At 43.9% G+C, this 14,377-nt stretch overlaps 1 protein-coding gene across 2 annotated transcripts in view; it reads right to left on the bottom strand.

The window, feature by feature from the left end:
• Positions 1-14,377, bottom strand: part of PTPRG (protein tyrosine phosphatase receptor type G) — a 759,142-nt gene that overhangs the window by 332,548 nt on the left and 412,217 nt on the right. For both annotated transcript variants that reach the window (XM_070936839.1, XM_070936840.1), the window contains exon 3: positions 3,133-3,312. In XM_070936839.1, the coding sequence (XP_070792940.1) occupies positions 3,133-3,312 (180 nt within the window). The remainder of the gene's footprint in view (positions 1-3,132; positions 3,313-14,377) is intronic.

The following is a 14,377-nucleotide window of genomic DNA, read 5'->3' as shown; positions in this document are numbered from 1 at the left end:
ACTTCTGAAAGATGTGTTTGAGTACTAAAAGTTTATATTGCAACCATAAAAACCTGCCATCTCAAAAGAAACCCCCCAACTCACTTCAGTGAAACTTATATTCTACTCAACCTACCTGATATTAAAATTAAGATCAATGTTAACGTTCATAAAATTCAATGGGACTTACTTTTGAGATCATACCATAAGCTACAAAGCATGTTTTGGATTAATATCAGGGTTTCCTCTGTATTTGTCAAGGAAAATGTGCATCTTCTATTGTTATTTTAGTTTTAACACTACAAAAAAAGCCTTAAGATCTGTGAAAAGTAAACAAAGCTGTGACAGAGGGCTTCCTAACTGATATTTCTCTTTTCCAAATAATATTTTTGGGGTGCCAAGTATGTTTTGGTGTGAAACTTATGCTATCTATAGGTAATTAATAGTAGCATCTACAAATAAATTACTACATAAACATAGTCTTTACAAAAATGTGACATATGGACAAATAAAAATGCTGGTTTATTAACAGGAAGTTGTTGTTTATGTTTCTCTTGAATTTTTATTAATCTTTAAAGGATTCTTCTCATAAACAGCTCCCTTCCAGAATTGCAGTAGTAAAAAATGAATTATAATTTATTTTTCAGCATAAGCTTGTTAGCATAATTAGAGTCTTTTCTTGTCTTACATATTTGGATATAAATTTCCACAATTTGCCCCAGGATAATACACCAATATTAAAAAGCTTATAAAAGTATTATTACAATATGGTGGGAATGGTGTTTGCGTGTGTGTATTTTGATCTGTGTAAACTACAAAATCACTCATGGGAGATGGGCAGTTACATAAATCATATAAATAACAAGTAAAATAACATCAAAATTGGGCTCCGTACAAGCCGTCCTCAGTTAATAATGGTTAATGTCATGCCCAAGCCCAGAGACAAAACAATGAGATCCAATTGAATCCAACTGCTTACCAGCTTTCACCTAATGGACAGAATCTTGCCAAACTAAAGCTATAACTTTCTAACCTTGTAGATATATCCTGAGAGATTCTAGGCCAATGATGGTGAATCTTTTAGGCTCGTCATGTCAAAAATTCAGAACATGCTTACCTTGACTCTGCTGACATCCTTCTCTCTCCCTCCCCCCGCCCTCTCTCTCTCTCACATACACACCAACAAATGTGGCCTTACAGGACTTTCTCCAGACAGCTTCTCCTGGAAGTCACGCAAGAGGGCCTTGCTCTCCTGGTTCCTCTGGAGCCTTTGAAAATTTCTAGTGTGAAGGGAAAGTGTTCTTCCTTGGATTGGTTCTTGTGTTGCTCCAGCACAGTGTTTTTAAAAATGTGTTCTGAGTACCCTTGCAGGTTCCCCAAGCCCCCCTCCCTCAGAGATTTGCAAAATCAAAATTATTTGCTAGATATTGAAGATATTGGAAAAAATGTAAAACAATGTGACTCTTCTCATAATTTTTATTTGCTAAAAAAATACATGAAAAGTATTTTATTTGTACCTAGAATATGCCAAATAGGTGTAACATTGTTATTTTTACGTAAATCGGTCACTAAATATTCCACAAAAGCATCAATGTTCATTTTTAATATGATAAATAAATATATCCCATACAAATAAAAGCTGTTTTGGGATCCTTCATAATTTTTAAAAATAGGAATGGGTCCCAGAATCCAAAAGTGTAAGAAATTCTGCTCCAGCAGAATTTGTTTTCCTTTTGTTTTAGCCTCTAGATGGCAATAGAGAGCAACCATCCAGCCACTTTGACAAACCATAGCATTAAGTACAGGTAGTCCTTGAGTTACGAACACAATTGAGCCCATAATTTATTCTGTTAAGTGAAACATTTGTTAAGCGAATTTTTATGACCTTTCTTGTCACAGTTGCTAAATGAATCAGTGCCGTTGTTATGTTAGTAGCAGTTATTCAGTGAATCCAGCTTTGCTTGCCACAAAAAGGAATCACATGATCCCAGGATGCTGTGACTGTCATAAATATGAGTCAATTGCCGAGTGTCTGAATTTTGATCAGGTGATCATGGGGTTGCTGCAACGGTCATAAGTGCGAAAAATGGTAATAAGTTATTTTTTTCAGTGCTGTTGTAACTTTGAATGGTCACTAAATGAACTGTTGTAAATCGAGGACCATCTGTATACTTTCAAGTACAATAGAAGAAATAACAGGCGTAAAAGGGACACCTCCCTGTTGAATGAGAAAGCTGCCTTACTTAGTGCAGGTGGCTGCTGAACTTCTCTAAAACACGATCTGCATAAAGCTCATTTAAGCATTCACCACATAAGGTGTTCTGACATGGGCTTCCTGAGTCATTAAAACACATGAGTAGCCCCCAAAACCTCTTCTATTGCAACAGCTGTGAATTCTGTTCATTCCCAGAGGAGTCCCAATTAGTTAAAAAGAGTCCTTCGGGAGAAGTCCTTCGGGATAATCACCCACCTTTATCTCCCTTGACATGCTGCCAAGTTGGCAAAGCCACATGGAGTCCAGAATCAAACAGAGCTTCGGGCTTTAAGCTGAACCGAATGAACAAACGTTGCTTCATGCAAAGGCCCACATGCCTTTGCTCCTCTTTTAAGTCTTATGGGAGGGGCCAATCATCTCCCAGCCCTACTCCTGAGTTGTCCCTTATGTTTTAGCTGTTCTTGCCTTCTGGCAGCTCTGCGCATGCACACACTGGGAACAGGCTCCCCCTGTTCCTCTACCTCGCTGAGGTCTGACTCTGGAGGCTCCAGAGGCAGCACGTACCTCCCAGATGGCCCTTTCTCTGCCTCCAATGCAGAGCCCTTGTCCGAGGCTTTCCCCAGACTCCATGACTGGCCCATGGTCCTTCCCAGCCTCCTCACTGTCCTACTTTGCTGCCAGCTGCGCAGGCTGCTGGCAGACCACAACATAGGAAACTCATTTATGGAAGGAATTTCAGTACTATCTACAGGATCTGAATCCAATGCATGAGTGCAGCGTATAGCAGTGGGGTGGTGCTCAGGGTTACCACCACCTTCCAAACTTCCCTTGTACATTTTTCATTGTGTCAGTGGCTGCCAGAAGCAGGCTAGAATTAATGACAAATGGAAAAGCAAGCAAGCCCAGCAAATGAACAGTCCAAACAAAGCAATCCTTACCAGTTTTCCCAGTATTTTTCATCCAAGTCTTGTTAGATGATTCATTATCGAAGCCAACCAGGCGTATTTCCTGATATTCTGCTCCAACATGTGCCTGATGATCTATGATGTCGATCGGAGACTGGTGAGTTCTCCCACAATCCGCATTTGAAGTAACCCAATGCTCAGGTCCATATGCCCCTGTTCCAAAGAAATAAAAATCATTCATTTATTATTATTCTATTTATATCCTGCCATTATTATTATTGTTATTTTACAAACAATTCAAGATGGCGAACATGTCTAATACTACTCCTTCTTCCTGTTTTCCCCACAGCAACTTCCCTGTGAAGGGAGTTGGTCTGAGAGAAAGTGTCTGGCCCAAGATCATCCAGCTGATTTTCATTGCTAAAGTGGGACTAGAACTCACAGTCTCCTGGTTTCTACTCTGGTGTATTAACCACTAGACCAGGGGTATCAAACTCAACGTCCACAGATCGGATCCGGCCCGCAGGGTGGTTAGATCTGGCCCACGGGCCCACTGAAGAAAGGAGAAAGAAGAGGGAAGGAAAAAGGAGGGAGGGAGGGAGGGAGGGAGGGAGGGAAGGAAGGAAGGAAGGAAGGAAGGAAGGAAGGAAGGAAGGAAGGAAGGAAGGAAGGAAGGAAGGAAGGAAGGAAGATTATAATGAGAGTGAGGAAGGATCTGAAGGAAGTCTCAGCACTTGGCCACTACAGGTGCCCCCGACACGAGTGACATCAAGGTGGCCACACACACCCTGGCCATGCCCACCCCAGGCCCCCTGAGGTCAAACACAACCCTGATGTGGCCCTCAATGAAATCAAGTTTGACACCCCTGCACTAAACCAAAGTGGATCTGTGCAATTGGCCTGTATAGCTTTTTATGAATGATAATATTTGTAGCAATGATTCAACCAACGAGGAGACCAACTTTGCATTATGAAATGGCGACTTTGATCTGAATTGCATTCTTGGCATCAATCATCATAGTATTTGTAAGGAATGCACCTCTTCTTTTCTTTTACTGCTTTTTTACTGCTAGGACAATTCTCCCATCCTGTTTTACCGTATACAACTATTGTGGATAATATTCAGAATACAATGCCAAATATCTTCCAAGTGAAAAAGAATAACGGCAAAATTAAAGTACAACTTCAAACTATGGAGGGTGGGGGGGCATTAGTTTATACCTAACACAGTTGTGAAAGAGCAAATATTTATTAGCTAGGATATTTTAATATTCTATGAAATCTGTAAACAAGGTAGTAATTTTTAAAGGAATCTGTTTATTCACTGCATACCATCATGGTGTTTAGAGCTAACTAGCTCCTTGCCCATGAAAGCTGAAATGTAGTTTTAATTGAAACTGATCTTCCACTACAGATTTCAAATTAATTCTTTTTTTCTAAGTGTCTCATGCTCCAAATACCTTTGCTTAGAAAGGAAAAAAAATCATATGCCATTAGTGGAGGAAACTACTCTAGCTTGTGGATATTGATTATCCATTCTCTGAATCCAAGCTCAATTGCCATTTTATTTTTTTAAAAAAGCCCTTCCATATCAGACATTTTATGTAGCACACCAAGTTCTGTTTCCAAGTCATTTTTAATTTGCATTTGGCTGGGCAATTGATTTTTTTAAATTAATAGGAATATTCAATTATGTTACTTGTACGTTTTCAAATCATGTTTTTTTTTAAATGTACTTTTCAACAACTGAATTTTTATATAAAAAGTATAAAAGACTGAAGAATCCCAATATGGTACAAAGAAAAAAAAACCATCTGTATTTATTTCAGCTGCTTTTAGTCCTGCTGTTACCATCATGTGGAACGGAGATTACTCAAAACTCCTATTCAAAACTATTGAGAAATAGCAATAGCACTTAGATTTGTATACTGCTTTGTAGTGTTTTGCAGCCCTCTCTAAGCAGTTTACAGAGTCAGCCTATTGCCCCCCAACAATCTGGGTCAGTGGTGAAATGTAAAATTTGTTACTACCGGTTCTGTGGGCGTGGCTTGGTGGGGGGCGGTAATGTGACTGGATGGGCATGGCCAACTTTTTTTTTTTTTACTTTTAAAAGCATTTTTTCTACAACCTTAAGAGGTTGCAGAAAAAAAATGCTTTTAAAAGTCTCTGACGATCCCAGCTGAGCTGCGTGATCATCAGTAGCTTTTTTTTTTACTTTGAAAAGCATTTTTTTTGCCAAAGAGGTTGTAGAAAAAATGCTTTTAAAAGTAAAAAAAAAAAAGCCTCTGATGATCGCAGGCTCAGGTGGGCATGGGGGGGGGAAGGGATTTTTGCTACTGGTTCTCCGAACCACCCGCCACCATCGCTACAGGATCCGATCCAAACCAGGAGCATTTCACCCCTGATCTGGGTCCTCATTTTACCGACCTCAGAAGGATGGAAAGCTGAGTTTTGAACCACTCAGAATCGAACTCCTGGAGTGAGCAGTGAGTTAGCCTGCAGTACTGCATTCTAACCACTGCACCACCATGGCTCTTAATAATATAAGAATAATACTACTTTTTCTTCTACTACAAGCCACCCTGTTCAGCAACTTTCTCCATGAACCTTGGGGGGAAGAAACATATTTTTGAGTCTCTGTTTGGTTATCTAGGCTGTAGATTCTTTCCTTAAGAGCAGACTGCATATGACCAAACCCAGAATTTAGAATACTGTTAAAAATATCCTTTCCAAATTATGACCTATGTCAGATTTCCAAAGATATTAATACAACCACGGATAGAATCTACATTTTTAATTTATTCCATTGTAGGACAACAGCAGGCATTCTTCAGCCCCTAAATTGGAACGCAGTGGCTCATATGGTTAGACTGCTGGACTAATAATTAACAAGCCTACGTTCGAGACCCGAATTCTACTGCATGATGGGATGAGCTCCTATCACTTACTCCAGCTCCTGCCAACCTAGCAGTTTGAAAGTGTGCATCCGTGAGTAGATAAGATAGGTATCACTTCAGTGGGAAAATTTACAGAGGCGTGAAAGGAGCCCCCAGCCAGGCAACCCTTGGGCAACAGTGATGTCACCAGCTAAACTTTTCAACCCAACCCCATTAAGGTGCTTCCAATTTGTAGTAGTAACTACAAATTACTACAAATTAGTAGTAACCCCTCAATTTTTTTTTGTAGACCTCTCAATTCAATGGCTGATTTTCAGCAATACAGTTGCCAAAATTGGGTGGTGAAATTTCCTATTTTGACAGCGGAAGGTACAAAAGGTGTACTGAAAAATGTAATATTTAAAAGATACTTACAGCAAGGAAATTTCAAGCTGAACTTCCCCACCAAGGTCACAAAACAAAGATAAATCTGGTTGGCTCTTTCACTTTACACAATAATTCTATCCAACGCAGCCCTCAGCCTTTCAACCCTCAAAATAAAATAAATTATAAATAAATAATGATTCAGGGAGATGTTGGAGTTAACAGCACCAGAGGAGAATAGTGTATTCTCCAGAGAAAAATAGAAGAACCACTGATTGGGAAGAAAAGGCAACAAAAGAAGAACCACTGATTGGGAAGAAAAGGCAACAAAAAACTGGACAATTTCTCTGTACAATCAATCCACTGATGAAATGTGCAGTTACATACGCATCCTTCTGAGTCTTGGATGTGATCTAAATAAAAGAAAGTAACACTACGAGTCCTTTAAAAAAGCAGAAACTCAGACAAAATATGCAGATACTATTTTCCCTGTTGCTCCATACAATCAAAAGCAAACTAAAATTTGCATATAGAACAAAATGCAAGAATAACCATAGCTCTGAAACAAGACACTGTGGAAACTGTTTACAGAGTCATGGCAACCTAAAACAAGAATGAGGGTGAAGACCTTTTTATTCCATCAAGCAGGCTTGGCCTAATCTCTTCCCTTTTTAAATATGTAAATTTTAATCTGTTTTTAAATTATTGGGGTATTTTAATTTGTCTGGGCCAAATAATTTAATTTGATTTTATCGGGTTTTTAAATTTTGTGTATTTATGTATTTTATTGTTGGCTGTTCACCGCCCTGAGTCCTTCGGGAGTAGGGCGGTATACAAATCAAATAAACTAACTTACTAACTAAACTAAACTAACTAACTATCTGTTGATCTTTTGTTAGACCTTATGAAACAGAGAGAACAACCTATCTACACCCCAGAGTTCAATAACCTTGCTCCGTATACATCACCCTCTATAGGTGGAGATGACTATCTGCAGTGGAAATCCTTTTCTATCTATAGAGGTTCTCTTCATTGTTGAGGCCTTAGAATATCATGATTCTTAATTGCATGGAGAAATTTTCAGGTAGAAGATAATCTTACTACAGAGAGTTGCTTTGTGCAGGTAAAAGGCAATGCATAGGTTAACATACATTGCCCTTCAACATGGATAGATAGTTCCTGCTTTTCATAATATCTAGTGAGAGTTTTTGATAAAGTACTGATGGTCAGTGCAGTGGAAATTTGCATAATGGACGCATCCAGTTCAGAAAGAAGGGGTAAATTTCTACAACTGAAATTTATTGAACTGTCACATATGCACAATTTGAGAGTTCCCGAGATTCACTCTTTTCACGTATTTCTGTTAGATTTTAAGGTCGGCATTCCACTTTGTAACCTGGTAAGAGGACTTGTCCAAATATAAAAATAAACACTTTTTTAAAAAAATTGTGCAAAGCCATCATGTCAGATGCAGAAGTCTTAATGCTGGAGCCCCCCCCCCAAAAAAAACCCCAAAACAACCCAAGGAGATGAGGAGCCTAATGGTCTCCTCATCCAAACAACTCCTCCTCCTCTTCCTCCTTCTTCTTCCTCCCCTCCGCCTCCGCCTCCTCCTCCTCCTCCTCCTTCTCCTTCTCCTCATTCTTCTTCTCCTCTACTTCCCCCTCCTCCTTTTTCCTTCATAGAAAATAAATGTTTCGTATAAAAAAAATGGGAATCTTATTTAGGGCTACAATTCGAATGTTAGCGTTTTTCTTTCCTTTAACAAAAAAAATCTTTTTAACTGCACTTTTAATAATAGCTCCTTTATTGCGTAAGCCATCCTTAAATAGAAGCCAAAAATTAGCTTGTTTTGCTACTTGCAATTGTACATCCCAAATAATGACTTCACCTCACTAATGGAAGCCATTAAAAATAATGAATTCCATCTAAATCTAATTACAGCTTAATATAAACTTTCACAATTTTTGGTGCAATACACAGTAAAAAATATTTTACACAAAGCCTATAGATTAGAAGTACAATTTTTAAAAAGAAATATTAACACCCAGTCATTTGACTTTTCTTTGTCTCCATTAATTTTCCAATTACTGTTTTTGTTGTTTTTTCTACAAAATGATTCCCTGCACATATCCTTTTTTTTTTTACACAATAGCAACTCTTAATTCTCAAGTACCTATGTATCTTTCATTTGTTGCATGCTTTTAATGTTTTTCATTGCCAGAAGGTGTCTCTGAAAATATATTGATTCTTTGCATGCCTCCTATTATACATGCAATATTTTAGTCAGCTTTTCATTAAAAGTAGTCCTTCTGAGCAGCACGGTTCTCCAATGACAATTCTTTTTCTTACTTTTATGCTGATCTAAGTGAAATGGCAAACCAGAAAGAGCCTGAATTTTCAGCTGTTTATGACACCAGCATTGCCAGAGTAACCCTATCATTTTATACCAAACAATGCCATTAAAGAGCAATTATGGCAAACACACATTATGAGCAGCCAAACCAGGAAGAATTTACCCTGAGGATGTATAATACAGATCAGTGTGTTATAAAATGAGATAATGAAGCTACTAGTTAAACTAACACTGCTGCATACTTAATTCAGGACAGTCTGCACTTACTAGGTATCCTAGTTAGGTTTTCTCTTACTAGACAACTATTTTAATGTGCCTTTACTATTGTGCCATTACTAACTATAGATTGTCAGAAGATGAGGGGTGGGTTTAACTTAATTTTGCTACCGGTTAGCTCGCTCTCACACTCTCACTTCTCTCTTGCATGTGCCAGTTCTGCGCATGCACAGATTGTATTTGATGACATCCGGGCGGGTGGGTGGAGCCTGCTGTCGCTGCTACCGGTTCGCCCAAACTGGGGCGAACCAGTAGCAACCCACCACTGCAGAAGGTGGCACAATAGCAAATGTCGGTCATTTCCAATTCTACACAGGCTCAAGTTTTGTAAAGTTTTAATCTGTCCCACAAATATCTCTCTGTAGACTCTCAGATCTTACTTAAACCTCTACCTAAGAACCAGGAGTTGGTATGTTTACATTTACCACCTTAGCAGAAAAGAGAGTAAAACTACGTATTGCAGTCATACAACTCTACTAACATGGTCTACCTAAACATTTTGCCTGATAAGGGGCGTTGGTCCTACCTGATACGCTCCTTCTCGTTGAGTGGAGACAGCAGCCAGGATGGGTAGCAGCAGCCAATCAGCATGAAGGACTGAGTCTATCAATCACATCAAGTCCCGCCCTTGTTGCCGGGTAGACCCGCTTTAGGCGAAGAACTGAAGAGATAGACTCGGCGTGTGGGAAAAGAAGAACAGAGTCCAGAAGAAAAAACAAGGTTGAAAGCACCAGACTGAAGAAAAACACTTAAAGGGAGGGTCTGGCTGCTGTCTCCACTCAACGAGAAGGAGCGTATCAGGTAGGACCAACGCCCCTTCTCCATTGAGAGTGGAGACAGCAGCCAGGATGGGACATACCCCAGTTCACTGTCCCGAAGCCGGGGTGGGACCAGACTGGTGCGAAACATCCTCCCCAGAAACGACCTGTTGTAACACCTGTCTACCAAATGCAGCCTCCGCCGAAGCAAAGGAGTCAATTTTATAGTGCCGAATAAAGGGAACAGGCGAAACCCATGTCGCCGCACGACAAATCTCGAGCAATGAAGCCTGAGTAGACCAGGCAGCCGATGTAGAAGCACTGCGGGTGGAGTGCGCTGTTATACGTGCCGGTCGCGGAAGAGAACGGAGGTCGTATGCCGAAGCAATGGTTTGCCGGATCCAGCGGCCGATTGTAGATGAAGTCACGCGAAGGCCCAGGGAAACAGGCAAGAAGGATACGAACATCGATTCCGAACGGCGAACCCCAGCTGTTCTCTTCAGGTAAATCCGCAGAGCTCGTCTAACGTCCAAAGTGCGCCAACGGCGTTCTCGAGGATGAGTCGGTCTGGGACAGAAATTAGGTAAGATCAACTCCTGGGAGCGATGAAACACCGAATTGACCTTCGGGATGAAGGTGGGGTCCAGGCGGAGAACCACACGGTCAGCATGAAACACACATAGATCAGAGCGAATTGACAAGGCGGCAATCTCTGAAATACGGCGGGCCGAAGTTATGGCCACCAAGAAGGCGACCTTGCAGGATAACAATCGGAGGCTCGTTGTCCGCAACGGTTCATAAGGAGGACCCATAAGCGAGTTCAACACCAACGGCAAATCCCAGGTTGGATAGCGGTGTAACACCGGGGGAGACATGTTCGAAGCACCCCGGAGGAAGCGGCGAATGAGAGGATGTTGGGCCAAGGATGAGAGGGAACCACAGCGAAGGACTGATGAGATAGCCGCTACCTGGCGCCTCAAAGTGTTAGGAGAAAGGCCTTTCGAGAAACCCTTCTGAAGAAACACCAACACGTCCACAATAGAAGCCTGAAGGGGCGACACACCATGACTGGCACAATACGAGCAGAAGGCCCGCCAAGTAGCCGAGTAAACTCGCTCTGTGGAAGGGCGGCGAGAGGCTTGAATAATCTGAATCACGTCGCCTGGAATGTTCGCATCACTCAGACAGCGCCGCTCAACCGCCAGGCGGTCAGATTGAGCCAAGACGGATCCGGATGGTACAAGGCACCTTGAATGAGAACGTCCTGATCGTGTGGAAGGCGCCAAGGAGGGGCGACTGAAAGAGACACCAGGTCCGCAAACCAAGGCCTCCGAGGCCAGTGGGGAGCCAACAATATCACCTCCGCCCGCTCTGTCAGGATTTTGCGAATGACCCTGGGAATCAGCCCGGTTGGAGGAAAGGCATACAATAGGCCCCGCGGCCAAGGGGATCGCAGAGCATCCGTGGCAACAGCCTGAGACTCCGGGTATCGGGCGAAGAAGAGAGGTAGCTGAGCATTCAGATGCGTGGCAAAGAGATCGATCACCGGAACGCCGAATCGCTGAATCAGACCTTGAAACATGCGAGGATGAAGCTGCCACTCCGCATTGTCCACATGTTGTCGACTCAGCCAATCCGCCTGAGTGTTGCTGGTTCCAGAGATGTGTTCTGCGCGCAGGGAGCTGAGATGGCGCTCCGCCCAGAGACCTAACTTCAGCGCCACAGAAAGCAGGGACTTCGACCTGGTGCCCCCCAATTTGTTGAGGTGTGCCTTGGCAGTGACATTGTCCGTTAGTACCAGAACGTGAGCACCGGACACCAGGTGATGGAAGGCTCGGAGGGCAAGGAAAACAGCCTGCAATTCCAGCCAGTTGATTGGACGGGCGGCTTCTCGGACAGTCCAAGTTCCTTGAGCTATCTGCCCCTGGCAATGAGCTCCCCAGCCGAGAAGACTGGCATCTGAGGTGACCACCACTCGTTGAGGCTCGAGGAAGAGGGAGCCGGCCAACAGAGCTGGCGATGTCCACCATCTGAAGGACCTGCGAACAGCTGAGGGAACAGGAATCGGCCTGCTTGATGTGGCTCTGCCCGCCTTCTGAAAAGGTAAAAGGAACCATTGAAGCTCCCGGGAGTGGAGCTGAGCCCAGGGAACAATGGTTATGGCCGAAATCATCTTCCCCAGGAGTTGGGAAAGAACGTAAGGTGAAACAGCCCGACACCTTTCAATCCTAGATATCAACCCTCGCAGACTGTCCTGTCTTTCTGTAGAAAGAAAAACCCTCCCCTGGACAGAGTCAATGAGGGCCCCCAAATGGACCAGGGAAGTACAAGGGATTAAGTGGCTTTTCTCAAGATTAATCGAAAAGCCATGAGAGGCCAAGGTCTCTAGAGTAAGCCGAAGATCTCGAGTAGCCTGTTGTAGGGAAGAGGACAGAACAAGAATATCGTCCAGATAGCAGAGAAGCCGAACTGAACGAACCCTGAGGGAAGCAGCTAAGGCTGCTAGCACCTTAGTAAAGGTGCGGGGAGCAGAGGAGAGGCCAAAGGGAAGGGCCCTGTATTGATAGTGGACCCCCCCGTAAGAAAATCGCAAATAACGCCTATGGGAGTGACAAATCGGAATATGCAGATAGGCCTCAGTGAGATCTATCGAAGAAAGGAGATCGCCCCTCCTAACGCCGTCAAGGATGGACTTTAAGGACTGCATCTTAAACTTTCGGTATACTACATACCGATTCAACCGTTTAAGGTCCAGAATGGGTCTCCACCCCCCCGAGGACTTAGGCACCAGAAAAACCCGGGAATAGAAACCCGTACCCCATTGATCAGGAGGGACAGGTTGGATAGCCCTGATGGAAAGGAGATGCTGTACCGCAGCGTCCATAAGGACACGTTTTTCCGGATTACGAGAAATCGGACAGCAAACAAAGACACTCGGAGGAGGGGAAAGGAATTCAATGGCCAACCCAGATTTTAACGTGGCCAGGACCCATTGATCGGAAATAGATCTCTCCCAAGAGGCGGTAAAGAGGGCCAATCTGCCGCCTATGGGAGGACCGGAGATGCACTTAGCGACGGCGTCGGTAGGAACGACCTCCTCCCCCCCGAAAGGGCCGTTTAGATACGAAGGGCCTACCACGAACAGACCTATCCTGAGAGCCACGGAATCTAGTAAAGTTAGTAGGGGGCCTAGAAAAACCAAATGAGGAAGACCCACCCACATCGTTACCTCTAAACTGAGAACGAGGGGTGTAAGGGGAAAAACGGGACTCCCCCCTGCGGAAAATAGGAGCTAAGATCTTCTTTTTGTCTCTCGTTTCAGTGAGAAACGGCTCCAAGGCATCTCCAAACAACCTGGTACCCCCAAAGGGAACCGAGGCTAAGCGCCATTTGTGTCTAGTGTCCGCTTGCCAATGACGCAACCATACTAAGCGGCGGGCAGCCACGGAGGAAGCAAGAGCTTTAGAAGCGAAGCGGGCGGCAATCAAGGAAGAGTCAGCTGAGAACTGCAGAGCAGCAACAATTTTGTTAAGGTCCTGTTTGATACGTAAATCATCAGGTGACAACTTTTCCTGCAGCTGTCGCAACCAGAGCAGGGTAGTCCGGTTAAAGAATGAAGCTGAGGTCGCAGCTTTAATAGCCCAGGCGGATCCTTGGTGAGCCCGTTGAAGGACTAAGTCCGATCTACGTTCGTCTGGGCGAAGTGCTTCGTCAGGATCCCCTGGAACGTTGACATTAGGCAGTAAAGCGACGATGGGCGCGTCGACAGAAGGGATTTGAAGGATGGAGTCCAATTCTGAAGCCACCTGGAAGTTCCTTCGGTCATTGGCCGAGGGCAGGACAGCTGAAGTAGGAGAAGACCACTGCCGCTTCACTGTGTCCAAAAAGAGCGGTGGGGTTGGCACAGATGTAGTTGGTCTGGCAGGTTCGACAAACATGGGATCCAATGAGTCAGCTGGAGAAGCGGGCACAGGATCAACGACTGGAGAGGACAAACGAGCCGTAGAAACAGCTTTAAACAGAAGCGACTTGAACAATGATTGCGGAAACAACCCCGTAAAGGAGGGCTGGTCCGGAGGAAGATTCTCATCATCTGAGAGACCGGAGTCGCTATACTCAGCATCCGCCAAGGTTGAGGGCTGAGTAGAATGAGAGCAGGATGGAGAACCAGGAGCCCTGCATTGCCTCTTTTCAGGAGTTGGCCGTTCCGGAGAAACGGGCGATGCTGACCTCATGGATCCCGCACGGCTGGAAAGACAGGAATGGGCGGCTAGAGACCTCTGCACCGCCGCATCAATCATGCGTTGTATCTGCTCCGGAGAAAGCTGGCCAGTGGGATGAACAGGCCCAGGATCAGGAACAGAGGCAGTCGGAGGAGGAGACAGAGAAGAGACCTGCGCAGGATCCGGATCCGAGGATGCAGGCTGACCAGAGGACTCAGCGCCCCAGAGATTTATGGTAGAGATGGTCACTGGACAATCCTGGAGTGACATCTGATCCGGAGTGTCCGGGCGAGAAGGCATTGAGGGTGCTGAGGTCACCCTTACTGCAGGAGGCTGAGAGACAGTGCAGGTAAGATCAGCGCTGGCCTTGTCACATAATTTTTTCAACACTTTGTCCCTCCTTTT

The sequence above is a fragment of the Pituophis catenifer genome, unplaced genomic scaffold (assembly GCF_029215685.1).
Source record: "Pituophis catenifer annectens isolate HBS135680 unplaced genomic scaffold, rPitCat1.0.hap2 SCAF_2, whole genome shotgun sequence".
NCBI classification, from domain to species: Eukaryota; Metazoa; Chordata; class Lepidosauria; order Squamata; family Colubridae; genus Pituophis; species Pituophis catenifer.
Note: the sequence above shows the minus strand (reverse complement) of the source record. Positions and strands in the feature narration are given on the sequence as shown.